The sequence below is a fragment of the Natrix helvetica genome, assembly GCF_964273705.1.
Source record: "Natrix helvetica genome assembly, chromosome: 1".
NCBI lineage: Eukaryota > Metazoa > Chordata > Lepidosauria > Squamata > Natricidae > Natrix > Natrix helvetica.
Genome location: NC_138548.1, coordinates 343,082,108 through 343,107,687, shown reverse-complemented (window position 1 = coordinate 343,107,687; position 25,580 = coordinate 343,082,108). Strand labels below are relative to the sequence as shown.

The 25,580-nt window shown below is 48.7% G+C and overlaps 1 protein-coding gene across 2 annotated transcripts; it reads left to right on the top strand.

Annotated features, from left to right (window-relative positions):
• Positions 1–406: 406 nt before the first annotated feature.
• Positions 407–25,233, top strand: SH3BP5L (SH3 binding domain protein 5 like). 2 transcript variants are annotated; one of them, XM_081947633.1, is made up of 7 exons: positions 407–517; positions 10,581–11,230; positions 12,607–12,669; positions 14,947–15,075; positions 17,577–17,738; positions 18,749–18,922; positions 23,461–25,233. In XM_081947633.1, exons 2-7 carry the CDS (start codon positions 11,030–11,032, stop codon positions 23,860–23,862), a joined length of 1,131 nt encoding a protein of 376 aa, XP_081803759.1. In that variant the 5' UTR covers positions 407–517; positions 10,581–11,029; the 3' UTR covers positions 23,863–25,233. The 2 variants fall into 2 exon arrangements, with proteins under 2 accessions (XP_081803759.1, XP_081803760.1); XM_081947634.1 differs by lacking the exon at positions 407–517 and adding an exon at positions 533–651.
• The last annotated feature ends 347 nt before the right edge of the window (positions 25,234–25,580 follow it).

Genomic DNA, 25,580 nt, shown 5'->3' with positions numbered 1-25,580 from the left:
TGTTTTATACATTCAAGTGACAATCTAACCCTTGACTTACATGGAGTGTAGCCTCCCAGGGGGAAAAAAAAAAGGGGGGGGGGAAACATCTGCAGCTTCATTCAAAGACACCAAGGCCAACGGGCAAAAACGGCAGTAGATCTTTGAGCGTTTATCTATGCACCGTGCTCGACTTTTCCGTAACACAACATGGCGTTTCCCTCTGCAAACCATCAATTCTTTTTTTAGGGGATTGAAAAATCGAAGATGAAACCCAAACCAGCAAATTGTTGTGAAGGGAAGAGGAGCACATATATTCTAACCCGAACATCCCTGCATTTTCTCCTGGTTGTTGGGAGGGGGGGAGGGGAAAATTGCCGAAGGTGTACTATCCATTCACCTGCCGTCCAGACCGCAGGTAGCCGCCATACTGTACGTTTAAAAGATTCGGGAAATGGAAGGGTTGGCTTCTCTGGGACGCATCACTTCCGTTTCCGCTTAGGCCGGTGGTTGGAGCGGGTGCAATTGAAGCTTGAAGGTAAATAAAACATCCTGCCCCTCCCCCCCTCTTCTCTCCCCCCCCCCTCCCCGCCCCGCGCACGTTTGGTTGGGGCCGCTTCGGGTTGGGAATGCTGCCGGAATCAACGCAGAAAGAGCGCAGACCGGGAAAAAGTGAGAGTTTTCGATGCGATCCTCGGATCTAAGTCTTTGCTTTAATTGGAAAGCTCACGGGGTAAACTTGGGCCACCCCCGTTAGGGATCCGCATAGAGAGAGGGGTGCAAATAGAAAGGGCGGTGCTGCTGCATCACTTTAAACCCTAGCGAATTTGGGGTGGCACAAGCCAGCTGTTCCCACTTCGGTCCTCTCCAAATGTCCTTAATTCCTAGCTGGCATTATACAGAAAACAGGGAGTCTTGGCAGGCTGATAAGTTTCTATAGATTAAAAAGCACTTTATTAATTTTTTAAATGTTGTTTTAGATTGATAGGCAGATAGCCTTGCATGAATACTCTGCTTGTGTGCCACTCCATCCATGTATTTCTAAATTGGTGGACTATTGGGGAGGGGGGGGAGTATGTTGTTTTTCAAGGCAGTGTCTACCTGGGTGACTTTGGGCCATTCACTCTTGTTTCAGTCCAACCCACTTTACCAGTTTATTGTTGTGGGGGAAAATAGGAGGAGGAAGGAGTATTAGGTATGTTCACTGCCTCCAGTTATTTATAACAATAATAAAGGTGGGATGAACATTAATTAATTAGAGGTCCTGGCTTGCGTAGAAAAGCATGTGCGTGCTTGGGATAAAACCAACTTTGATCATGCTTGGGTTAGTACTATTTTAAGCATTAGCAAGTAATGCAGCACGTTGGCATGGGATACAGCTGAGGGTGGCAACCAACTCTGCTCCTCCTCTATGTTACTCTTAATGTTTAAAATGAAAGCCTCAGTTGTCCAAAGCTGAGATGGGGGTCCGACTTCAATCTTTCTGAGCCCTCCGGTGAAGACCATAGGTCGGATATGGAGGAACATTGTGAGCAGAATAGAATAGAATAGCAGTGTTGGAAGGGACCTTGGAGGTCTTCTAGTTCAGCCCCCTGCTCAGGCAGGAAACCCTACACAAATTCAGACAATCTAAACAGAAATCTAAGTGAAGTAAAAGGCAAAGAGTAGGAAATGAAGGAAAGAAAAAATATGTGTGTTGATGAAATTAAGAGGAAGGATGTCATTCATTCTAAATGAAAGTGGTGAATAATGTGGGGTGGGGGGAAGTATATTGCTATGAACGAATTGGCTAAAAACTACAGGTCCGATAATATGAATTGGTGTCATCTTTGTGGGTCATCTTGTCTGGGTTAAGAAATTAAGCAGGGTCAAATTTGGTTTGTTATACGGATGGGAGACCTCCAGGGAATAGAAGGCTAGATGGGAAGCTAAACATCCTAGAACAGGGGTGTCCAACCTTGGCAACTTTACAACTTGTGGGTTTCAACTCCCAGAATTCCTCAGCCAGCGCATGTGGAATTCTGGGAGTCGAAGTCCAGAAGTCATAAAGTTGCCAAGGTTGGGGACCCTTGTCCTAGAAGAAGGCAAATGTCTACTGTTGCCAAGAAAAGTGTATGGACCCAACCATAAAGTCACTTGTAGTCAAGATATCAAGATATTTGAAAGTAGAGAATCCTTAGATTAGTGATAGTTAGATATTCTGCTCCAATAAATGATAATAAGGAACCAGTTTTCCAAATTTAGGAAATATTATGCAACATTCTGAAGGAATGTAATGAAAGGAATTATTTAATAGGTGACAGTAATGGATGAGTGAGAATTGAGAAAAACGATTGAGTCATTTAGACACTAAGGATGAGTGAGAATTGTAATTGATGAATATCTCGTTTGGAAAAATATCAAATACGTGATTTACTCATGTTTGTTGAGATCGACACATGGCAATGAATAGGTAAACTTAAAGCATGATTGATTTGATTATGTTGGAAAGCTGAGAGAATCGGTGAACAATGCAAGAAAGGAATTTTGAATAAGGGACAGGTAATTTTTATTATGTGTGAAAAAAGTAGACAGAGAAGGATGAAAGAAAGAAAATGTTATAACCAGAATGACCACAAGAAGAGGAAAATATAAAATATGTATGAAAAAAGCATTACAAGATATAATAATCACTCAGCAAAAGAAATGGAAAGTTGACGTAAGGAAATAGGAAAGTTCTTGGAACAGAGTGAAAAGAATTATGTAATACTGTAGAAGTATCAGGAGTTATGCTAATGGAAAAGGGCATTTAATGGAATGATGAAGTAAAAGAGGTTATAGTTGAGAAATAATGCTTGTAAGAGATTGACTGCTGCAAAAATGCAGAAAGGGGAAACACTGTGTAACCTGTAAAGAGAGAAGATAACTGCAAAGAATGTTTTAAAAAACAAAAAATGGTTAAGATTTTTAAAAGGCAGAGAAATTCAGAGTGAACTTGTTAGAAATTTAAAAAAATGTTTTGGCGGTGAGTGAAGAAGACTAAAGAAGGAGCTTCACCTAAATCGTAATTAAAATGATAAAAGGGATTCACGATGAAACTAAAGAGAGGGTATGCTGGAAGGGGTATTTTGGAGATGTATATGGGACAATAGTGTTATGTTGAAGAGCTGAATTGAAACAAATGGTATCGCTATTAGTGTCCAAATTTTTAGCTGTCAATCATGCATAAAATCTGTAAACATGATATGGCTGCAGAGGTATTAAAACATGGTTTGCAAATGGGATGGCTGTAACTTGTTCAGGGGTATGTGAAGACCATTTCAATGCCTGATCATTGGAGTAATACTTTCCCCCTACACCAGTGGTGTCCAAACTTGGGAACTTTAAGACTTGTGGACTTCAACATGGCTGGCTGGGGAATTCTGGGAGTTGAAGTCCACAAGTCTTAAAGTTCCCAAGTTTGGACACCACTGCCCTACACAAAAGAAAAGATAACAAGAGGGAATGCAAATGTACAAGAGTCTTAGAAGGTGGTTGGTGGAATTTTGATTGGAAGTAGACAAGTGGTGGCAGTGAATAACATTTGGAAGGGAGTTTTTGAGATCCTGAAAAAGAGGCAAGAAGTGTAAACTGCAAAAGGCGTCATTTGGGCTTTGGTGTAAAATAATTAATTTTCCAGTGGAAGAGAGGGAGTGGTCACGTGCGGGTATTCTCAAATTTCTGCCTCCTATAGCTGCCCAGTTTCCTCTCAGTCTCTTGGTCCAAGCACTGTTGAGAATTTTTGCTTCTAGGTAGTGGTAGGTTAGACTTTTCCTTTTCCCTTTCTATTCAATCTGGTCTCGAATTTGGCTAAATTGGGCATTTTAAATTTACCTTAAAATTTAAATTGCAGCTGCGGCCCAAGGGACAGTCCTTCTGCCTCGGGCGGTGGGGGAGGGCCCCGTGGGGCATCTATACTTCCCCCTGTGGGCGCGGAGCCTTAGCCCTATCCCCGGGTGTGCGGGGGTGACAGCTCCACTCCAGCTGCGGGTGCGGTGTCGCTCTTCGGAGCAGGACAAAAGCGTCGGCACCACGAGGCTCTCTCGAGCCGCCGGAGCGGCCGCCGCTTGATTCGGTGGCTGCCACACGACTCGGCTTGTCTTTTTATTCTAGCGAGACCAGAGCGCGAGGGGGGAGTGCGCGCTGGTTAGCCGCAAGGCCCTGTGCACCGTGCAGCCGTTTTTCTTAGCAGTAGAGGCCGCGTGGAACGATTTCGGCCCCTTTAGGTTTTGCGCGAAGCCGGCGGCCATTTTGACTGCGCCACATGCGCGAGGCCTGCATCGGCCTGCTTGCAGCTGTGGAGGCCTGGGCTGAGGCCTTTTCAGCTGATCATCCTCCCGTGCCAGTCCAGGCCCAGGTTCCGGTGGGGCCTACAGAGGCCTGTGCCTTCTTCTTCCACGCTCCAGGACACGTGAGTGGGGCTATGGAGGAGGGTGCAGAGATCCCCCAGGGCCAGGCTGAAGGCCCGGTGACGGGGGAAGAGGGCTTGGGACAGGGGTCTCGACCCGGGGATCCCCCAGTAAGACCTGTGGCAACGCAGCGCCCCTCTAGATCCTCCACAAGGGATGAGGCCAGGAGGCATAGGGCCCTGGAAAGGACCTTCGCAAGGGTTGAAAGGCAGGCCAGGTCTGCAAGGCCAGCTCCTGCCAACAGGTCCAGGTCTCCTATCAGGCCTCCTTCAGAGCAGTCTTCTCCTCGGGGCTTCAGTCCCTCTTCTCCTTCAGCTACCCCGGACAGGTCCCGTGGTTATTACGGGCGGAGGGGGTCCCCCTCCCCTTCTCCTTCAATCTCCCCGGGATTGGCTAGGAGGGCCCAGGAGGACCCCTTGGAAGGGACCTCCAGGGGGCACTGTGGCTCACGCAGATTGGCGCCTCAGACCCCTGGCTCCCCACATAGGGATATGGAGGATTTGGAACACCTTCCCGAAAGTGTCAAAAGACTTATTTCTGCAGCCATCTCACGCGGCATTGCCCAGCGGGATAGGAGCTCCCACTCCTCGAGGTATCAAGGCAGTTCGGGTCGTCACCAGTATAGTCCTCTCCATCCATGGTTAGTGAGGCCTCAGCCTTGGGGGAGGAAAATCTCCAGGATATGGGGTTTTTGGAGGACGAGGAGGCGGTCCCTCCCGATCCTCCTTCTTCCTCGGGCCTCTTTCCTCCAGCTATGTTCAAAGTCCTTCTGAACAAAGCGAGGAAAACCACCAAGGTGGGGACAGGGGATACCACGGTGCCCCCACCTAGGGACCCAGACATGGCCATGTTTTCAAACACGGCCACAAACAAGGAGGAGATCCTGGCTCCGCCGTTGTTCATGGAGGTCTTGACCAACCAATGGGCCCGTCCCTCCAACTTTTCTAACCCCGGCAGTAATGACCGCCGCTTCTATAACGTGGAACAGCCCTTTGCCCAGGCCATTCAATTGCCCCCTATTGACACCCCGGTTGCTACTCTGGTCTCCTCCTCCCCTGTAGTGTCCGGGGACACGGCAGATAAGTGAAACCCAAGGATAAGCGCGCAGAGCTTACCTTGCGTACAAATTTCAATGCCACGGCCTGGGCCATAAAATCCGCGGCGGCGGCATCGTATTTCAACCATGCTACGGTCATGTGGCTTCGCCAACTGCACGATCGTATCCCGATCCAGGATGAACGGTTACACCAGGACCTGACTAAGATTATTGCGGCATCCCAATTTTCCGCTGATGTGTCTCTGGACACGGTTAAGTTTGCGTCCAGTGCCTTAGCCACTTCCGTTACTTCCTGCCGTCTCATATGGCTTTGTAACTGGCAGATGGATAACAAAGCCAAGTGGAACCTGGCAGCTGCCCTGTTCAAGGGCGCTAACCTCTTTGGTGAGGCACTCGAGCCCATTTTGATAGGAGAATAAGGATAAAAAGAAGGTGCTTCCATCTATTGCCAAGAAGCCCGAGACTCGGGCCCATCCTTACCATAGGCAATCTTATAGGGCTCCTGAGTCTGATAATCAGCAACGTTTCTCTTCTTTCAGATCCGACAGGCAGTTTTCTCGGCCGGCCTATCAGGACCAGGATAGGTTCCACCATCAGTCCCGGCGGCCCTTTCGAGGGGGTGGCGGTCGGCCGTACCGCAGAGGGAAATGACTCGAACCTGAGTCGTCCCATAGGAGGCTGCCTATCCCTCTATGCGGATCAATGGGACAAGATCACGTTGGATACTTGGGTCAGATCCACCGTTCGTCAGGGTCTCAGGTTAGAGTTTCTCTCCATCCCCCCAAATCTTTTCAGGTTGTTCCCTCTGTCTCGGAGCCCGGAGCGCCGCCGCCTGATGGATCAGGTGATCAAACACCTCCTCGACATTCAGGCGGTGGAGATAGTTCCCCGGCCGGAACGGGGTCTGGGCCACTACTCCAACCTGTTTGTGGTCCCGAAAAGTTCGGGGGGCTGGAGAGCAATTCTGGACCTCAAGCACTTGAACCGGTTCCTGGTGTACAGGCGATTCAAAATGTCATCACTCAAATCCATCCTGCAAGGCATTCGGAAAGGGGACTTCCTGGCCTCGGTAGACCTGACAGAGGCTTACCTTCATATTCCAATTTTCCCAGCTCATCACAGGTACCTGAGGTTCTCACATGGGGACTGCCATTATCAGTACAGGGCTCTCCCGTTCTGGTTGGCTTCTGTCCCCCGCGCGTTCACGAAGGTGCTGCAGCACTGGCGGCCCACCTCCGATCCATCCTTGTGAGCTCCAATGCTATCCGGACGATGTGTTAGTTCAGGTGGGATCCCTTCCTCAGGCGGTCAAGGATCTTCACTTTACCATTCGGAGTCTCCAGGCTCTGGGGTTCTCAATAAATTTGTCCAAGAGCCAGGTTTCCCCCACTACATGCATCCTTCACCTGGAGACTCCGTGGCAGGGGTGGTCCGTCTGTCTCGGGACCGGCGGATCAGTCTATAACAGATGGCAGGAAAGGTACACAGAGATCGGTTCGTTTCAGGCTTCACGTTGTCATAGTTATTGGGCAAGATGGTGTCTTGCATAGGGATAGTCCCGTGGGCCCGGCTTCACCTCCGCCCTCTTCAGTGGGAGCTCATTCCGTTCCAGAGGGGGCGGATGAGCAACTCACTCAGAACCCTGCGTCTCCTGGGCCTCCCTCACGTGGTGGACCTCACCGGCCTCCCTCACGTGGTGGACCTCACCGGATATTCAGCGGGGCTGCTCCTTCTGGGAGCCGGACAGGGTGACAGTTACCATGGATGCGAGCCTGTTCGGTTTGGGGGCCCTGGTGGGCTCTCGCTTGGCACAGGGCAGATGGACGACTTCGGATCTCCGGCACAATATAAATTGGCTGGAGCTGAAGGCTGCCCGTCTCGCCCTCCAATGCTTCCGGACCTCCGTAGAGGGCCGGCACGTGCTTCTCCTGACAGACAACGTGGCCACCAAGGCACACATCAATCGTCATGGGGGGACTCACTCTCGGGCCCTCTGGCTAGAGGCTCTGAGACTGGGTGCCTGGGTGGAGAGGCACCTGTTGTCCTTGGTGTCGGAACACATCTCAGGACTCTCCAATCACCAGGCGGACTGGTTGAGTCGAGCAACCCTGGACAACGGCGAATGGCAGCTCCATCCGACTGTTTTCCGGGAGATCTGTCGGAGGTTTGGCACCCCTCTGATAGACCTCTTCGCTTTCCCCATGAATGCGCAACTGCCCTGATTCTTCACTCGTTTTCAGTCACGGACGGCGGAGGGCATGGATGCCCTCAGGTGCAAGTGGCCGGCGGGCCTACTCTACGCCTTTCCTCCCATTCCCCTCATCCCGGGGACACTCAGGAAGGTGGTAGTGGAGAAGGCTCTGGTCATAGTAGTGGCCCCCTTTTGGCCCAGGAGGCTTGGTTTGCAGACCTGGTCCAGCTGTCGGTAGTCCCCCCGTGGAGGATTCTGCGGGTGGAAGTGGTCTTGCGCCAGGGGGTCCTGGTTCACCGAGAGCCCCAGTGGCTCCATCTGACTGCCTGGCTCTTGAACAGAGGCTACTAAGGGCAGCCAACCTGTCCTTTGAAGTCATCAGTACCATCGAGGCCTCCAGGCGGCCGTCGACGACCCGGGTTTACAACTCAACCTGAGCTGCTTTTGTTAGGTGGTACGCCCCGCGTCAGATTTCCCCGGCTAGGGCCAGTGTCCCCACCATCTTGGATTTCTTGCAGAAAGGACTAGACGATGGGTTGGCGCACAACACCTTGCGTCGTCAGGTGGCAGCTCTTTCTTCGGTACTGGGGGTATAGGCTCTTTCTCCCTTTCTCACGTTCCCCTGATCAAGCGCTTTCTTAAGGGGGCGGCTAATCTCCGGCCTCCCCCTATTCATAGGTTTCCTACATGGGACTTGCCCCTGGTCCTCAGGGCTTTGACGGGGCCTCCGTTCGAACCTCTCTGGTCAGTTCATCTGAGATTCTTGTCCCTTAAAGTGGTCTTTGTGGTGGCAATTACCTCAGCTCGGCGTATTTCGGAGCTGGGCGCTCTGTTATCCAAGAAGGATTTTTGCCATTTTCATCAGGATAGGGTGGTTCTTCAACTCGACCCTACCTTCCTCCCAAAAGTGAACACTCCCTTTCACCGAGCGCAGGAGGTCGTCCTGCCCGACTTTTGTCCGGGGCCGTTTAATGATAGGGAATGGCTCTGGCACCGTTTAGATGTTCATCGGGCTTTGCGTATTTACCTCCGATGGACTGCAGAAGTTCGTAGATCGGAGGCTTTGTTTATCTCCTTCCAACCTAGGACTTTGGGGGCTAGGGTATCCTCGGCTACCATTGGCCGTTGGCTACTGCAGACCATCGGGGAGGCATATGCGGCGGCGGGGTGCCCCATTCCATCGGGGATAATGGCCCACTCTACTCGGAGCGCCACGAGCACAGCGGCATGGGCCACTAGAGCTCCCTTCGAAGACATTTGCCGGGCCGCCACTTGGGCTTCTCCAACCCCGTTCATCCGTCATTATCATTTGGATTCGTTCGCTTTGGCGGCTGCTTCCTTTGGTCGGAGGGTCGTACAGAGGGTGGTGGCGGATACTCCCCTTGGGCCGTAACTGTGGTTATATTGTTCCCTCCCTTGGGACTGAGCTTGGGTATGTCCCGCACGTGACCACTCCCTCTCTTCCACTGGAAAAAGAACTTTGGTCTTACCTGAACGTTTCTTTTCAGAGGAAGAGAGGGAGTGGTCATGCCCCGCCCCGGTTAGGTTGTTGGGGCCAAGGAGAGGCCGGGTGATTCCCGGGGTTTGTGTTGTTGTGTTTTTGTTCCAGTTCTGTTGTTCGCCTTCGAGGAAACTGGGCAGGAATAGGAGGCAGAAGTATTTAAGAAGTTTACTCTCAGTCTTTGGACCAATCAGGCTTTGAGAATACCCGCACGTGACCACTCCCTCTCTTCCCCTGAAAAGAAACGTTCAGTTAAGACCAACATTTTATTCAGGTGGTCCTCAGATTGCAATGGCAATTGCAGTCCCATTTATAGCCCCAAGACGTGCAGATCAGGTCATTAAACAGGAAAGAGTGGGAGTCCCAGGCAATGTGTGGGAGGCTGGGGGTCACCGACACAGGCCAAGTTTGAATTGGAGGAGGGCTTGGGAAGCCTAGTGCAGGTTGTGTGGGAGCACAGGAAGACTGCGGGGTGGGTGGGGATTAATCAGAGCAATTTACTGCTGTCTTCCCCATTGACTTTGCTTGTGGGAAGCCCGCGGGGAAGGTTGCAAATGGAGATCATGTGACTGCAGGGCGTTAGAACCATCGTAAGTGTGAGCCGTTTGTCAAGGATCACAATCATGTGACTGCAAGGGTTCTGTGATGGCCAAAACTTTGTACCATTCAACACCATTGCAACTTTGAACCATCCGGAAATGAAAATATAAATATACCTAAGTAAATAAGAATAATATATGAAATGGTGTATGGATGGGGTGGAGCTAAAGTGGTTTGCAAGGACGGAGAGACATCGTGAGTACCGTAGTGTTGGTATAAACTAAATTTAGTCATGTTCCTTTGGTCTTCTCTCATGCCCTAATTTATTTGGCTGATTAGTTCTGCATTGTGCATAATGTTGCTGAGAAACACCCCCCCTATAGGAAATAGCATGGGTGTATATATGTATGTATGCATAGATTTGTATACGTAGCTTTTGAGGGCGGGGAAGGAATTGAGAAGGAATTGAGAGAATTACAGCTAGACAGAAGTGGAATGCAAAACATTGTCTGGTGCAGGTTGAAGAGTTGCAAAATCCGTATGAGTGTACTGTGATAGGAAGACAGCACACTCATAAAAGCTGTAAAAGCTGTGTGTGCGTCTCATGAAAACGCTGCTGTTCATAAACGCTTATCCCACAGTGAAGCTCTTGGTCTCCAAAGTGCCCCAGCTTCCTGCAAGAGGCTGCACAGTTGCCTTTCTAAAACTTAAAAGGCACGGTAGAGAACAAGAAAAGACTTGGGATATGTCTTCGTGGCGAAGAACACAACTTTAGTTTGCAGCTCCTGAAACAGAGCTGTAGTTGTCTGTTGCCCCTTAACTAAATTTGTAGTTTTTAAATGCATTTTCTGTTTTTTTCTCTTGCCTCCCACTTGGCTGTTTCAGTTCACTAGGTTGTGCTGCTGGAGCTTACCATCAAGAGAGGACCGTAAGAGAATGGAGTAGAGGAGGGGGGGGTGGAGGATACGCCTAACAGGGAACTTTCTCCACCCCCTCTGCAAGGGAGAACCTTTGGGAACGTCCCTGCCTGTATCCCCCTCCCCTCTCTCTCTCTGTGGGGAAAGATCTTGCATTGCAGCAGTTTACTTTTCGAAAGGATTCCAACTCGGCTGACATCACCAGAAGTCGCCTCCTGCTTCCCGGATTGATGCCGTAACTTTTGCCTCTTCTCCTCCTTTGCCGCGCCTGCCAAAGGCATCTGGATGAACTCAGAAACCCCATGCCAATTCCCAGTGGGCAGGCCTGGCCTGCATATGGTGCCTGGGTTTTTGTGACTCGGGCAGCCTGCCCACCGAGGGAGAGCAGAGCCCGCAGAGAGGCACAGGAAGGCAGGCATGGAGGACTCTGACCAGCGCTTAGTGCTGGGCATGAACATGGGGGATGGGCGACAAACGCCTCCGGGGCAACTACAGACCCCCTCAGAAGGCAGCGAGGAGCAGCGGGTGCCTGGGCCAGAGGCCATGTGTGATGGTAGTGGCGATGCCAAGAAGAAAGAAAATGAGGAAGAGGAGGAAGAGCTTGACCCTCGCATTCAGGTGAGGGCTTGCTAAATTCCTTCTCTTGTGGCCCTGCTCCCTGACCACACACTTAGGAAGTTTGGTGTTAGGGTTCCAAATAGCATCCAAAAGTAAATCAGAGTCTGAGGCAAAAGATTCCCCAAAGCTCCAATTTATTAAGAGAGCCATGTTGGCACATCTGGGAAAACACGAATCTGAAAGCTTCCTGGTTTTCCTTACCTAGTTGAAAGTTCAAGATCTTGCCCCCACACCCACAAGTCCATCACATGGTCCAATCTCCCACTGCCATGCTGGCAGTTCCACCCATCCAATTCCGGTCAGGTGCAGAGGTGCAGAGACAAAGGATGGCCTTGGCTTTCTAGAAAGAATTTTGTTATGGCTACATAGTATGTAACTCCTTACCATCCTCCCTCCAATTTCCCCACAATAGAAAATGCATAGCAGAATAATAGAAAGTGTGGCCAGCCAAAGATCCAAAAGAAAAAATGGCTGCAGACCTGATATTTGGGTCCTAAAACCTGGTTGCAAAAATCTAGGGAGCCACTAGGTGGCAGTAAAGGGAGACAGAAAAGTCTTTGCTGCCATTTAGTGACTGATGGCCTTCAAAAACTGGCTCCATCTGTGTAAGGGGAGCTGAAACTTAGTCTTCCTGCCTCCTGAAGGACCACAGGAGCCATGATCTTTTTTTGGATTATTTTGCAGGCATTTAGGAAGAAAATGAGAAAGGTTTGTCTCTGGGAGCTCTCCTTTTTCCTTTCCCCCAAAAGGGTGAAAATAATTGTACTGTCCCTCATCATCAATACTCCTTAGATTCCTAAATCTTCTCAATCCCCTTCATACAAATAGAAAAATTAACTTTATTTTGAAAGCCATGTTTTTTGGTTTAACAGACTAAAATCTGGCAAACAAAACAAGGTGTAGCAATAGCACCTTAGATTTATATACCGCTCCACAGTGCTTTACGGCCCTCAGCATATTGCACCCAATAATCTGGATCCTCCTTTTCCCAAACACAGAAGGATGGAAGGCTGAGTCAACCTTGTGCCGGTCAGGATCGAACTCCTGGCAGTATGCAGAGTTAGCCTGCAATGCTGCATTCTCACCAGGGCTCTTAATTTTCCATTGTTTATTCTGCATTCAATAAAGGATTCCCCCCCCCCCCAATGTTCTGAATGCTTGAATGAATACATGCCCATGCATGTATGTTCGTACCTGTTCAGAAGTCAAGTAGGAACTAGGCCACGTTGAAACGCGAATTTCATCCCTCTGGATGTGCTGGGATTACAAGTCCTAGAATTCCCACCTGGTGGCCATGCTAGATCAAAGGACAGTTGTGTGCTGTGGTTAGTTCGGTGCCTTCTCTTAAGCCTTGCTCTCTTATTTTCTGCCCACAGGAAGAGCTGGAACATCTCAATCAAGCCAACGAAGAGATCAATCGAGTGGAATTGCAGCTGGATGTACGGCAACAGAATCAACATTCCTTGAAACACCGAGGGAGGGGAAGGGGGGCTGTGGGCTCAAGATTTTTCTTCCTATTGTAGGCAGGGGAATGCACCCTCACTGAGGCAAGGAAGTGGAAATGGGTTGAACCCTGGCATACAGATATGCCTTGATTCATGATCGATCGCTTAGTGAGCGTTTGAAGTTTTGACGGAAGCGAGGGAAAAGAAGGGAGGATCTTCCAGCCAGGAAGATTGCAGTTCGAACTCATACTCCGTGTCAGAGAAGAGACAGCATAGTGGGCTTCAGGCCAGGAGATCAGCCAATTAAGACAATCCCCTGTCACCAGAAGACTAGTGAGGTTGAGGAAGGAAGTCTCACCTGGTTAGCGTAAAACCGAAACTCCACATTTGGACTCTACATTGAGTTGCAAGCAAGTTTGTCTCTTGGAGGATCTGCAACTTAACGTACTTTTTGGAGTATAAGACGCACTCTCCCCCCCCCAAAAAAAGTGGGTGAAAATTGCGTTGCATTTTATACACAGAATGTTGCCGAAGCCCCGCCCACCTGCCTGTCCCCACCCTTCGGCCGTTTTCGGACTCTGTTACATTTTTAGCCTCTCCATGCCCCATTTTAGACCCATTCCAGGCTGCAGGGATCGCCACAGCACATCGCCGCCTGTGCGCATTGCATTTTCGGCCTCCACATGTCGTGTTCTTGCTCTCTGCCAGCCCCGTTTTTAGCCTCCATGCGTCGCATTTTCAGCCGGTTCCAGGCAATGGAGATCGGCGGTGATCCCCTCTGCCTGGAACTGGCTGAAATGCAATGCACAGAAGCCAAAAAAGGGCGTGTGGAGGCCAAAAACGTGACGTGCAGGGAGGGGGGAGTTCTGTGGCGATGCCCGCAGCCTGGAACAGTTGATTGGTGGTCATCGCGAGGGCAATCAGCTGCTCGTGCTGAATCAGGCTGCGATGAAGTGCTGAAGCTGACCAACTCTTGAGTCTTCCCAGCATTGGCTATCCCCTCTTGTCCCAGGACTGACCCAAGCTTACACTGGTTTTACACACACCACACACACACACACGCGACTGCCTTTCTAAAATTCAGTGGCAGATTGCACATTTTAGACAGCACAAAGGAAGAAGAGTTGTTGAAGGGGGTTTTGGGTTTTTTTTTTATAAAAAAAACAAGGGCTAAAATAGTTGTATCAATATTAATTCGGAATGCAAATCCTAAAATTGTGGCCTCTGCAGTTTCAACATCAGAAGATTTTATTTTTTTCTAAATGGAAAAGGCTCCTCTCAGAATTCATCTGCATGTTAGGATTACTATTCCCAAAATTCCCATCAACTGTGACAATATATATATATATAGGAGGCACTCAGTTTGGGAGGATTGTTTTTTAAAAAGTCGTTTGATTAGTTCTGCCAAGTCAAAAATTTAAAGGGTTTTTTTTTTTTACCCCAAGTAAGTCAGATCAGTTAATACTTTGGCCTAGTTTAAACTGTGGAGCCAATTCTGTGGCATCCTTTGCAAGCTGTGTCAGCCTGCTTGACATGACATAGAGAAGGTCATCTCCCCAAGAACTGCCAGTAATATCAGATTATTTCTTGTTAAGGCTAGCGATGGACAGGATTTTTGTTTGAACCCAGTGTTGTGGCCCGCCAGTGGCCAGCAGAGCTGGCAGCAGATTCGGACAGTGAGGAGGGTTGGGGAGGAACATGGGCCAGTCGTGGAGTCTGGGGAAGGCTCTGATGAGGGCTCTGTGTCGGAGGCAGAGAGGGGGCCAGAGCCATAGGCCAGTTATCAGCTGCCTTCAAACATCAGTGAGGCAGATGAACAGCTGGAGCCTGTTCCCAGTATGCGCATGCGCAGAGTTGCCAGATGAAGGGAACAGCTAAAGAACAGGGATCGACTTGGGAGTAAGGCCACAGGTGGACGCTGAATGTCCCCTCCCAGGGGAAATAAAAGAGGAGCGAAAGGGGAGTGGAGTTTGCAGGAGACAGTTGCTCTTGTCCTATGACTTTTTAAGACTTTTCTACTGCTGATAATATGCCTCTAACACCTGGGATAGATTGGCACCATCAGGGCCTCTGTCACTGGTCCAGATGTTGACCGTGTGGTATTTGCCTGAGCTGCCCTCGAGCATCCAATTTACACAGAAGAACCTCATTAAGGACAAAGGCAGGCTAGAAAGGCAATGTCTGAATAAGAGTAATAAGTGTGGCAAGAATTGTAGGGGAGGGGAATGTTTATTAAAGATGCTGACACAGTGTATGCCTTTGGTCTTACAGGAGGCCCGCACTACGTACCGCCGGATCTTGTCTGAATCTGCTAGGAAGCTGAATACCCAGGGCTCCCAACTGGGGAACTGCATTGAGAAAGCACGCCCTTATTATGAAGCCAGGCGCTTGGCCAGGGAGGTACGCAGGCCGTGGCTTTTTTTTTTTCCTATATGTTTTTATTTTATGAAAAACAAAGTTAAAACACAAAACAAAACAAAAAATCCAAGGAGGCAAAAAAGAAAAACAGAAAACAATCAAAGCATTAAAAAAAAACCCCCACATTACACACGTATTTTTCCCTCCAGTTGAATGCTAATATATTACTACAACATTAATTCCCACCCCTTGCAAAAGAAGCCCTCCCAAAAATTTTAAACTACTAAATCTATTTGCAACTTGTTGACCTGTCATCTGTATCTTACATTAAAGACAACTTAGTTAACAGGAAGAACAATAATAGTGACCATGGCCGTGGCCTTTCGTGAATAAAAGCTGTGGTGGTTCAGTGGTTAGACTGCAGTACTGTGTTTGGTTGAGAGAGCCATTGCTTTTCCAAAACTCTTCAAAATCTCTTTCCAATCACTTCGTTCTCTCTTCATGTATGGTAAGATCAAAGGCCGATATGAGTCTAAGGAAAAACAGGATCACTGATCAGATATCAGTCCTGTCAAACTGATTGAGCTGAAAACTCTTTTTGACAGGCTCTGAGCTTTGAGCTGGCCTACCGCAGCCTTACATTCTTGGGCTTTTCTACAAGTTTTGACATCTACGACAACTCTAGAAAAGCACGGTTAAAATACAAGCTGGCTTCAGTGTTTCAGTATTTGCTACCATGATATCAGGAAGCGCTGACTCAAACTTAGCAATTCAGCTTTTAAAATGTTGTGAGATGATAGGCATACATACATACTGAACCCTCCATTTTGGGAGGCTGGTTTTTAATTTGGCCTCTTTTCTCAATCCTTTGGTTTTAAGTACTTAGGACTGCTCTTCTTCAGAAATCAAAGCCAACTAATATGCCACCCCCTTCCTACAGTCTGAAATAGTATAGAATAGAATGGAATGGAGTTCCTTTCCTTTTGTTTCCTTTCCTTTCCTTTTTCCCTTCCCTTCCCTCCCTTCTCTTCCCTTCCCTTCCCCTTTCCTAGTGTGATTGGACACACAAGGAATTTGTCTCTAGTGCATAAGCTTTCAGGGTACATACAAGCAACAAGTCATAAATCGTAAAAGTAATCATAAAATACAATCACCATAAATCATAACATGCAACATAAGTCATAAGATACTAAATAAGCAATTAATATAAGTCATCACAGGACACGAAATAAAAACAACATAAATCATAAGAAACAAACAACAAAGTTATAGTCATAAGAAGCTAAGGAAATAGATAATAGGGAAGATGAGAAGAATAATAGTAATACAGCCCTACTAGGGGGTTTGACATCCCAGGGCATAAAACAGCATTGTGGGAATTAGTCGCTTAGCAGAGAGATGTTATGGGGGAAAAACTGTCCTTGTATCTAGTTGTTTTGGCGTGCAATGCTCTTTTTGGTGCGCAGCCCAAAATGACAGAGATGCCTCATTGATCTCGTTTGTTTCAGACAGATCTAAAATGCCTAATAAAGATTCACACTCTAGATCTGTGATGGCAAACATATGGTACACATGCCACAGGTGGCACACAGAGCCCTCTCTGCGGGCACATGAGCTGTCGGCCCAGCTCAGCTCCACCACGCATGTGTGCGTGCCTGCCTACCGCCGGTCAGCTGATTTTCAAGTCTCTGACGCGCATGTGTAGGTCAGGGCACATGCAGGAGATGCATGTGCGAGGGTGCATGCATGCGTGGGGGCGCACTCACATGGGGGGGTGGCCCCTGCGGCCTGGTTTTGCTCCCAGGAGGCTGCAGGGAGCCCAACTAGGCCCAAAACGGGGTGGGGGGGCAGTGAGACCCCTCCGTGACCCGTTTTTGCTCCCTGGAGGCTGCAGGGAGCCCATCTAGGCCCAAAACGGGGTGGGGGGGCAGTGAGGCCCCTCCGCAACCCAATTTTGCTCCCAGGAGGCTGCAGGGAGCCCAACTAGGCCCAAAACGGGGTGGGGGGGCAGTGAGGCCCCTCCGCGACCCGTTTTTGCTCCCAGGAGGCTGCAGGGAGCCCTACTAGGCCCAAAACGGGGTGGGGGGGCAGAGAGGCCCCTCCGCAACCCGTTTTTGCTCCCAGGAGGCTGCAGGGAGCCCTACTAGGCCCAAAACTGGGTGGGGGGGGCAGTGAGGCCCCTCCGCGACCCGTTTTTGCTCCCAGGAGGCTGCAGGGAGGCCTACTAGGCCAAAAACAGGACGCAAGGGGGGAGTTCACGCATGCATGCATGGGAGGGGTCACATGGGTGGGGGCAGCATGGGGGGGTGTCACGCGTGCATTGCCGTGCGCACACGCGCTTTCAGCATGTGACGACACAAAGGTTAGCCATCACTGTTCTAGATCAAATCTGACAGAAATGAGAAAAAATAGGATAGATTTCCCTCAAGAGGAGAGGGGAGGGACCCAAAGGGACCGATTGCTTTTCTCAGTTGTATGCAGACTGGTTTAATAGTAGTTGTTTAACCAATATTTCTAATTCCATTTTTCCTGCTTTCTGGCAGGCCCAGCAAGAGACTCAGAAGGCTGCCCTCAGGTACGAACGAGCCGTTAGCATGCACAACGCAGCCCGGGAAATGGTCTTTGTGGCTGAGCAGGGAGTGATGGCTGACAAGAACAGGCTGGATCCCACCTGGCAGGAGATGCTGAACCATGCCACCTCCAAGGTGAAGTCCTTCTTCTAGGATGGAATTGGACTGACCTTCCCAACTTGATTGACTCCAGAAGAGTCCTGGATGATCAGGAGGGTTCCAGAGAGGGAAATGTTGCTCTGGAGCACTCCACAGGTGTAGCTTCTGTAGCAGTGGTGGGTTCCGGATCCCGTTGCAACTGGTACGCTGCGACGGGTCCGGGCGTGCTCATCAGGCACACGCATTGCACATGCATCTGCATGCCACCACCCAGTGACACTCAGCTGCTCAGTGGAGGTCCCGCACGTGCCACACACTATGCGCGCATGCACAATTGGCACTTTTGCATCAAAAAGCAGTAAGGAACGCAGGCGGGCGGGTGGGCCAAACGAGCCACTGTTCTGGTACGGTGGCCGCTGTTCCTGGTACGCCCGTACCGAGCCGTACCGCCCGGACCCCACCACCGTTCTGTAGTGTTGGAAAGCAGCAGTCACCATAAAGTTGGAGAGTAGAGGATGTCACGCTTGGGGCTCAGGACCCCGGACAGCACCTTGGAATTTGGGGGAGCTGGTTGAGTTTTAAAAGAGATTCGGGTTAATGTCAGGGTTTCAAGTAACACCCCCAATGGAAAAAAAAAGACCACAGAGGCTTGAAGTTCCTCAAAGTTCCATTTTATTAGAGATGTCATATTGGCACATCTGGGAAAACCCGAATCTGAAAGCTTCCAGGTTTCTCCCATCCAAAAGAAAGTTCAAGTTCCTGCCCAGTACCCACAGGACCATCGCATGGTCCAATCAGGCACCGTCCCAACTGGAGATGCTTCCCATTCACACCAGGCCAGGTGCAGGGCAAGACGTCCTTGACTCTCTGGGAAAGGGATGTTATTTAGACTCTATATCTCCCATACTCCATACAATCCCCCCCCCTCCCATTTTCCCACAGCAGAAAACGTGGCAGGCCTGAAGGCCCAATGCAAAAGATGGCTTCCAGGCAGCAAGGCTGGTTCCAGTATCCGTTCAGTAACTCGTGACTCCTCTGCCCTTCAGGTGAACGAGGCCGAGGAAGAGCGCCTGCGCAGCGAACGGGAGCACCAACGGGTCACCCAGCTCTGCCAGCAGGCTGAGGCAAAGGTGCAGTCGCTCCAGAAATCCCTCAAGCGAGTCATTCTGAAGAGCAAGCCCTACTTTGAGCTGAAGGCTCAGTTCAACCAAATCCTGGAGGTGAGGCTGACCTTTGACCCTGCCCTAAGTCCCTTGCCTATGTAAAAAAAAGATTGTGGGAGGGGGGGGAGCAGATGTTGATCTTTGCAAAGCCGAGTCTATACAGGTAGTCCTTGACTTACAAGAGTTCATTTAGTGACCATTCAAAGTTACAATGTCTCCTAAAAAAAGTGACTTACAGCTGTTTCCCACAATTCTGACTTTTCAAGCAGCCTCATGGTCATGTGATTCATTTCTTAACAACTTTGGCAAGGAAGATCATAAAATGGGACAAGGTTCACTTAACAAATGTCTCAACATAAACTGGGCTCAGTTGTGGTCATAACTCAAGAACTACCTGTAATTGTTCCCCATCTGTCCTGAGACTAAGCTAGAGAGGTAGCTTCCTCATTTCCTAGTGAGAGCTGTATTCCACTCCTAGAACATGAAATTATGAAACGCTAGGCACAGAAGGGACGCGGTGGCTCAGTGGCTAAGACGCTGAGCTTGTTGATTAGAAAGGTCAGCGGTTTGAATCCCTAGTATAGAGTGAGCTCCCGTTACTTGTCCCAGCTTCTGCCAACCTAGCAGTTCGAAAACATGTAAAAAATGCAAATAGAAAAATAGGGACCACCTTTGGTGGGAAGGTAACAGCGTTCTGTGCACCTTCGGCATTTAGTCATGCCGGCCACGTGACCACAGAGACGTCTTTGGACAGCGCTGGCTCTTTGGCTTTGAAACGGAGATGAGCACCGCCCCCTAGAGTTGGGAACGACTAGCACATATGTGTGAGGGGAACCTTTACCTTTAGGCACAGATTGGAGGTTCAAGAACATTGTCTATCATGACTCTTCCAATTCAAGTTAAGCATTTGGGTTATCTTGGAGGATAAAATAAAGCCTCCTTCTGAGTCAAGTTCAACTTTTGGTGCCCACATGAAGACACCCATGTAGTTTCCTTGGAAGTACAGGTAGTCCTTGACTTGCAACTTTCTCATTTAGAGACCATTCAAAGTTACAACGGCACTGGAAAAAAGGGACTTATCACTGTGTTTCACACATAACGGCATTTGCAGCATCCCCTTGGTCGGGTGATCAAAATTTGGATGCTTGGCAACCACTCCTTGTTTATGATGCTTGCAGTGTCCTGAGATCAGCTTTTGCCACCTGCAAGCAAAATCAACAGGGATGCAAGATTCACTTAGCAACTGTGACAAGAAAGGTGGTAAAATGGTGGTTTTGTATATGGTTACAGCAGCTAGGTTGTTGATTGCGCAACACTGGAAAAAAGATTTTTTACCGACAATCGATCAATGGATTCAGAAAGTGGCGGGGTTCGCCGAAATGGCAAAAATTTCAGCTTTCCTAAAAGGTCAGAAGCAGGAGAACTATACACAGGAATGGGTAAAATGGATTGATTACATACAGAATAAATATCAGACTAGGAAGTACTATGTAGCCTTTAGGTAAGTATGTTTAGATTGACAGATGATCAGAGTAAATAATACATGGGATGCTTGGAATTGTTAGAGTGGTGTATAGCGGAAGTCAGGGGGGTGGGTTTGATTGGGAGGTGGGGGAGGGTTAGGGTGGAGGGTGGGGTAATATATATGCATAATTAATCTAGAAGATGGGATTAATGAGATATTGCTACTTTAAGAGAAACCTATATTATGATTTATATATGTTTAATTAATTTAGAAGATGGGGTTAATGGGCTATTGTTACTTTAAGAGAAACTTATATTATAATTGTTGGGCGGTGAGGGGGTACAATATTTGAAAGAGAAATCTATTTTAAGATGGGGGGAGGGGAGGGGGTACAGTATTTGTATGTGATTTACATTATATGGCGGGGGGGGGTAAAAAGGGGGAAAATTTGTATAAAACTTTTTCAATTAAAAAAAAAGAAAGGTGGTAAAATGGGGCAAAACTCATCTAACAAATGTTTCACTTAGCAACATAAATTTTAGGCTCAATTGTGGTCATAGGTCGAGGACTACACATTGACATAAACACACCTGGCATTCAAGTAGTCCTCACCACACGGCCACAATTGAGCCCACAATTTATGTTGCCACGTGAGAAATTTGTTTTGGCCCATTTTATGACTTTTCTTGCCATGTTTGTTAAATAAACCAATTAGTAACTCAGTGGTGAAGTAAATCTGGTTTCCTCGTTGAATTTGCTTGTCAGACCCCAGGACACTGCGACCGTCATAAGTGTGAGACGGTTGTCAAGCATCTGAATATGAATCACGTGACCACGGGGATGCTGCAACAGTCATAAGTGTGAAAAAATGGTCACAAAGTTACTTTTTTTCAGGGCTGTTGTAACTTTGAACGGTCACTAAGTGAACTGTTGTAAATCGAGGACTACCTGTACTAACTTAGAATTCAGATTTTTCAAATGGGATTCCAGGAGAGGATTTGGAATTCTAGGTGGAAACAAGGAATTGAGCTTGGAATAGTGGATCTTATTCTCAGCTGGTTATACACAAGTCTAAATGCACAACCTTTGGGCTGCAAACTCCCATCCTCTTTTTAATTTGGATTTTGTCTCTTCTCATCCATCTTTTCTACCTAATGAAAACTTAAACCACAAAGTTTTAACTACCGTATTTTTCGGAGTATAAAACGCACCTTTTTTCCTCTAAAAAGAGGCTGAAAATCTGGGTGCGTCTTATACACCGAATACAGCATTTTTTGCCTCCTGAAGCCCCGCCCCTTCACCAAAATGGCCGTGCATACCCTTATGGAGGCTTTCAGAGAGCGGCTGGGACGGAAGAAATGAGCAATAAATGGGCCGTTTTTGCCTCCCCCCAGCCCCCAGCAGCACTCTATAATCCTCCATAAGGCTATGTGTGCAATTTTTTTTGACAAAAGCCCATTTTCACAAAAGACAGGCTGTTTTATTGCTTGTTTTTGGGGCCCCCACCCTCCGCAAGAGCACTCTGCAAGCCCTCCCCAAGGCTATTCATGCCTTTTAAAAAAAGGGCCCATTTTTGCGAAAAACGGGCTGTTTTGGGGAGGTTTGCAGAGTGCAAAAACTTTTTTTTCCCCTTTCGGAAAGCTGTTTAGTTAGAGTGGTTGATGAGAATTACATTGATCAAGTGCTGTCCCAGCAGAAACAAAGTTTTAGGTGCTTTGGTTGTCAGCTATTTCCTTCTCCAGCACATGGATAAATACACCTGGAAACATCTACCTACCTACCTACCTACCCTCTCTCTCTCTCTCCCTACCTGCCTACTGTATTTCTCTCTCTCTCTCTCCATATACCTATATACCTATCTACCTACTCTCTCTCTTTCCCCCCTACCTATCTACAGTATTTCTATTTTTCTCTCTCTATCCCTCTACCTACCAACTACCTACTCTCTCTCTCTCTCTCTCTCCCTACCTATCTACTGTATTTCTTTCTATCTCTCTCTATTTCTCTCTCTATCTCTCTACCTACCTACCTATCTACACTCTCTCTCCCTACCTACCTACCGTATTTCTCTCTCTCTCTATTTTTCTCTCTCTCTCTATCCCTTTATCTACCTACCTACCTAACCACTCTCTCTCTCTCACTACCTACCTACTGTATTTCTCTCTCTTTTTCTCCCTCAGGTCGCCCAGGCCAAGATGCGTTATCCCTCTATCTACCTACCTATTTTTTTTTTTAAAAAAATGCCTCTTCAAAACCTGGGTGTGTCTTATACTTTGAAAAAAAAGTACTTACTGTATTTTTCGTAATATAAGATGCTCCAAAGTATGACACATTTAGCTTTTGGGGAGAAAAATAAGAAAAATAAATCTGCCTCTGCCTCCTTGCAGCAAACAGCCCATTTCAGTTTCAGTTTCAGCCCAGCCTGATTAGCACAGCAACTGATTGTTGGGCCTCCGATGATCAGCTGTTTCTGGCTACAGGAATTGCCATAGCCTAGCCGCCTCTGCATGCCCCGTTTTTGGCCTCCGCATCCCGTTTTCAGCCTCTGCACGCCTGTTTCTGGCCTCTGTGCACCCTATTTTCTACCCGTTCCAGGTAGCGGGGATCAGAATGGGCCGAAAATGGGACGCACGGAGGCCAAAAATGGGATGCGGAGGCCGAAAATGGGGCGCACGGAGGCAGCAATAGGCAATGGCAATCCCTGCAGCCAGAAACAGCTGGTGGTCGGGAGGTCAATCCAACTGACAATCAGCTGCTTGTGGTAATCAGGCTGTGCTGAAACTGAAACAGGCTGTTCTCTGTTTGCTGCAAGGAGGCAAATTGCTGGGAGGCAGAGGGCAAAGGGTGGGGGCTGGAGGGTTGGGCCAGGCTAATAGTTGGTGTATAAGATGCACCCAAATTTTCACCCTCTTTTAGCGGGGAAAAAATGTGTCTTATACTCTGAAAAATACAGTACTCACTCAGTATGGAAGGTGACCGAAGAGTGCACTTCAATGGATGTCTATATCAGTCTCCGATCTTCCTCAGCGATAGTGTTGCTAAGGCAGAGAGCTTGTCCTCGGTGAAATACGATGGATGCAATATTAACCCTCACGGTAGATTTTCTTGCCTGGTATCACTTGCATTTTAGGAGCACAAGGCCAGGGTGACATCCCTGGAGCAGCAGGTCGCCCAGGCCAAGATGCGTTATTCCGTAGCCCTGCGCAACCTGGAGCAGATCAGCGAGCAGATCCACGCGCGGCGGCTCCAACGCTTGGTCGGACGGCGCGCTTCCCCAGTTGGTGCTGAAGCCAGCCCGGCCATACTGTACGGCGGGATGGTGCTACCTCCTGAGCCTGTCACCTCGTCCGACACGCTCTCGGTCCTCAGCTTCCAGACCATCGCCTCCGACTTGCAGAAGTTTGACTCGGTTGAGCACCTGCTGGGCCTGTCTGATGCTTCCAGCCTCAACAGTGATGAGCTGGAGGAAAGGGAGCAGCGGCGGATGGCTCAGCCCCACTCCTTTAAGCATCACCGAAGCATCAGCCTCTGACCTGCTCCTTCTCCCGCCGCCCCTTTAAGTCCCGGCCTTCAGAAGAAGGTTGGGGGGGAGGTGCTGGTTCCCAGGCACTAGAAAAAGTTGCAAGCGGAGGCATGGATTCCATAGTGGTTTTTGGCCTCATCCATCTGCAGTGTTGATTTTCCCCCTCCACTATAGGTGCAAATCCCAGATTTTCTGCCCTTTTAATCTCCCCACTTCAGGGGTTCATGTCTCAGTCCCAGGTTCCCCCCACCCCCCGATTTTAGCATTCTGAATCCCACCCTATCTGATCTATCAAGCTGCCATCTCCCCAAGCATGCCCCTCTTCCCTGGGAGCATTGCATGCCGGAAGTAATCTGCAACTTTGCACTTTTATCCTGGCTTGTTGGATCCCTGGTGATGTAGTTATGCTCAGCTGCTGGAAGGCTGGTCTAGAAGCAGAGAGAGGGGGGGGGGGAGATGGAGGGAGAGGGAGGGAGAGAGAGAGAAAGAGAGAGAGGTGTGGGAGGGAAACAGCTTTGCTCCTTTTAATCTTTCTTTGAGGGGAGGGGGCGAAGAGGAATATAGGTGGGATGTAGAGCTATTAGTGTAGAGAGGCTCCCACCCACCCCCAGGCGCCTCTCACTGCCTTTGAGAGAGAACTTCCCACACTGCTTTCCCGCAAGGCTATAGATGACAATAAATGGCTTGTTTAAAGAAGAACTCTGGTGCCCCACAGGGCTTCTCACTATCACCCATAACTGACAAGGCATGCTATTTGTCCCTCCTTTGCAACAGAGGACACACACACACACACACACACACACACAGGCAAGCAAGATGGCAGCCATCCGCCTCTTTCTAAGCTCCTCCTAAGCAGAGATGCGCCACCTTGCCTCATTGCAAAATCCAATGGAGAAACTGGCACCGTGCTGGTGCTGTCCAACACTCCCAGGAGAAAAAGAGATGTGGGGGCAGGAGGCTCCTTCCACCCCCACCTACTCAATACCCCTCTGCACAATCATTCCTGCCGCGCGTGTTGTTCTTCTACTCTTCCAATCATTTGCACTAGCAAAAGTGGCAAAAGAGGGGACTAGGTGTTTTTTTTTTCCTTCTGTTTTTCCAGCAGTTGCCCCCCCTCTCCCCCCCTTCTTTCCATGCCTTTTGGGTGGGCGGGAAAGGGGACAGGCAGGTGGGGAGCAGTTTCTGCCACTCTAAACAAATTTGCTGGACTTTTGGCTGTAATGAGAACTTGCCGGTTTGAGGCAGCCATACAGCAACTCTGTTCATGTTTGTTTGTGTGTGTGTGTGTGCGCGTGCGTGCGTGCGTGGGGGTGTGTGGAAGTTTGTATGACCGGCTTATGCTGTGTAATTTTATTTAAAGTAAAATTTATGCCCTATCAAGTGGCTTGCTTGCTTTCTATTTTGCTAAGGAACAATGTGTATGTGTGTGTGTCTCTGCCCCCCCCCCCCAGCTGTGATACTGAAAAAGGCTCCGGGGGAGAGGGAGAGACCTCCTTATGTAGGAAAATAGAGAATTGCAGACGTCACTCCTTTCAACTGAACAAGGAAGCATTTTAGAAACCCCCATTAATCTGTTAGGATCTATTATGTTTAATGCTATCCAGATTGGCCTCTTAGTAATGTTTGCATTCTTTGTCCCTTAAGTCCAATCCATCAGTCTATCCACATTCACAAGTTTTCAAGGGAAAGCATCTTAATGGGTTTCTTAGGAAGGATTAGATGACACT

Excerpts from the sequence above, each read along its gene's own strand:
- SH3BP5L (XM_081947633.1), top strand. The coding sequence starts at position 11,030 with ATGGAGGACTCTGACCAGCGCTTAGTGCTGGGCATGAACATGGGGGAT. Across the intron at positions 15,076-17,576 it reads CCAGGCGCTTGGCCAGGGAG|GCCCAGCAAGAGACTCAGAA; the intron begins GTACGCAGGCCG and ends GCTTTCTGGCAG. Across the intron at positions 18,923-23,460 it reads AGTTCAACCAAATCCTGGAG|GAGCACAAGGCCAGGGTGAC; the intron begins GTGAGGCTGACC and ends CTTGCATTTTAG.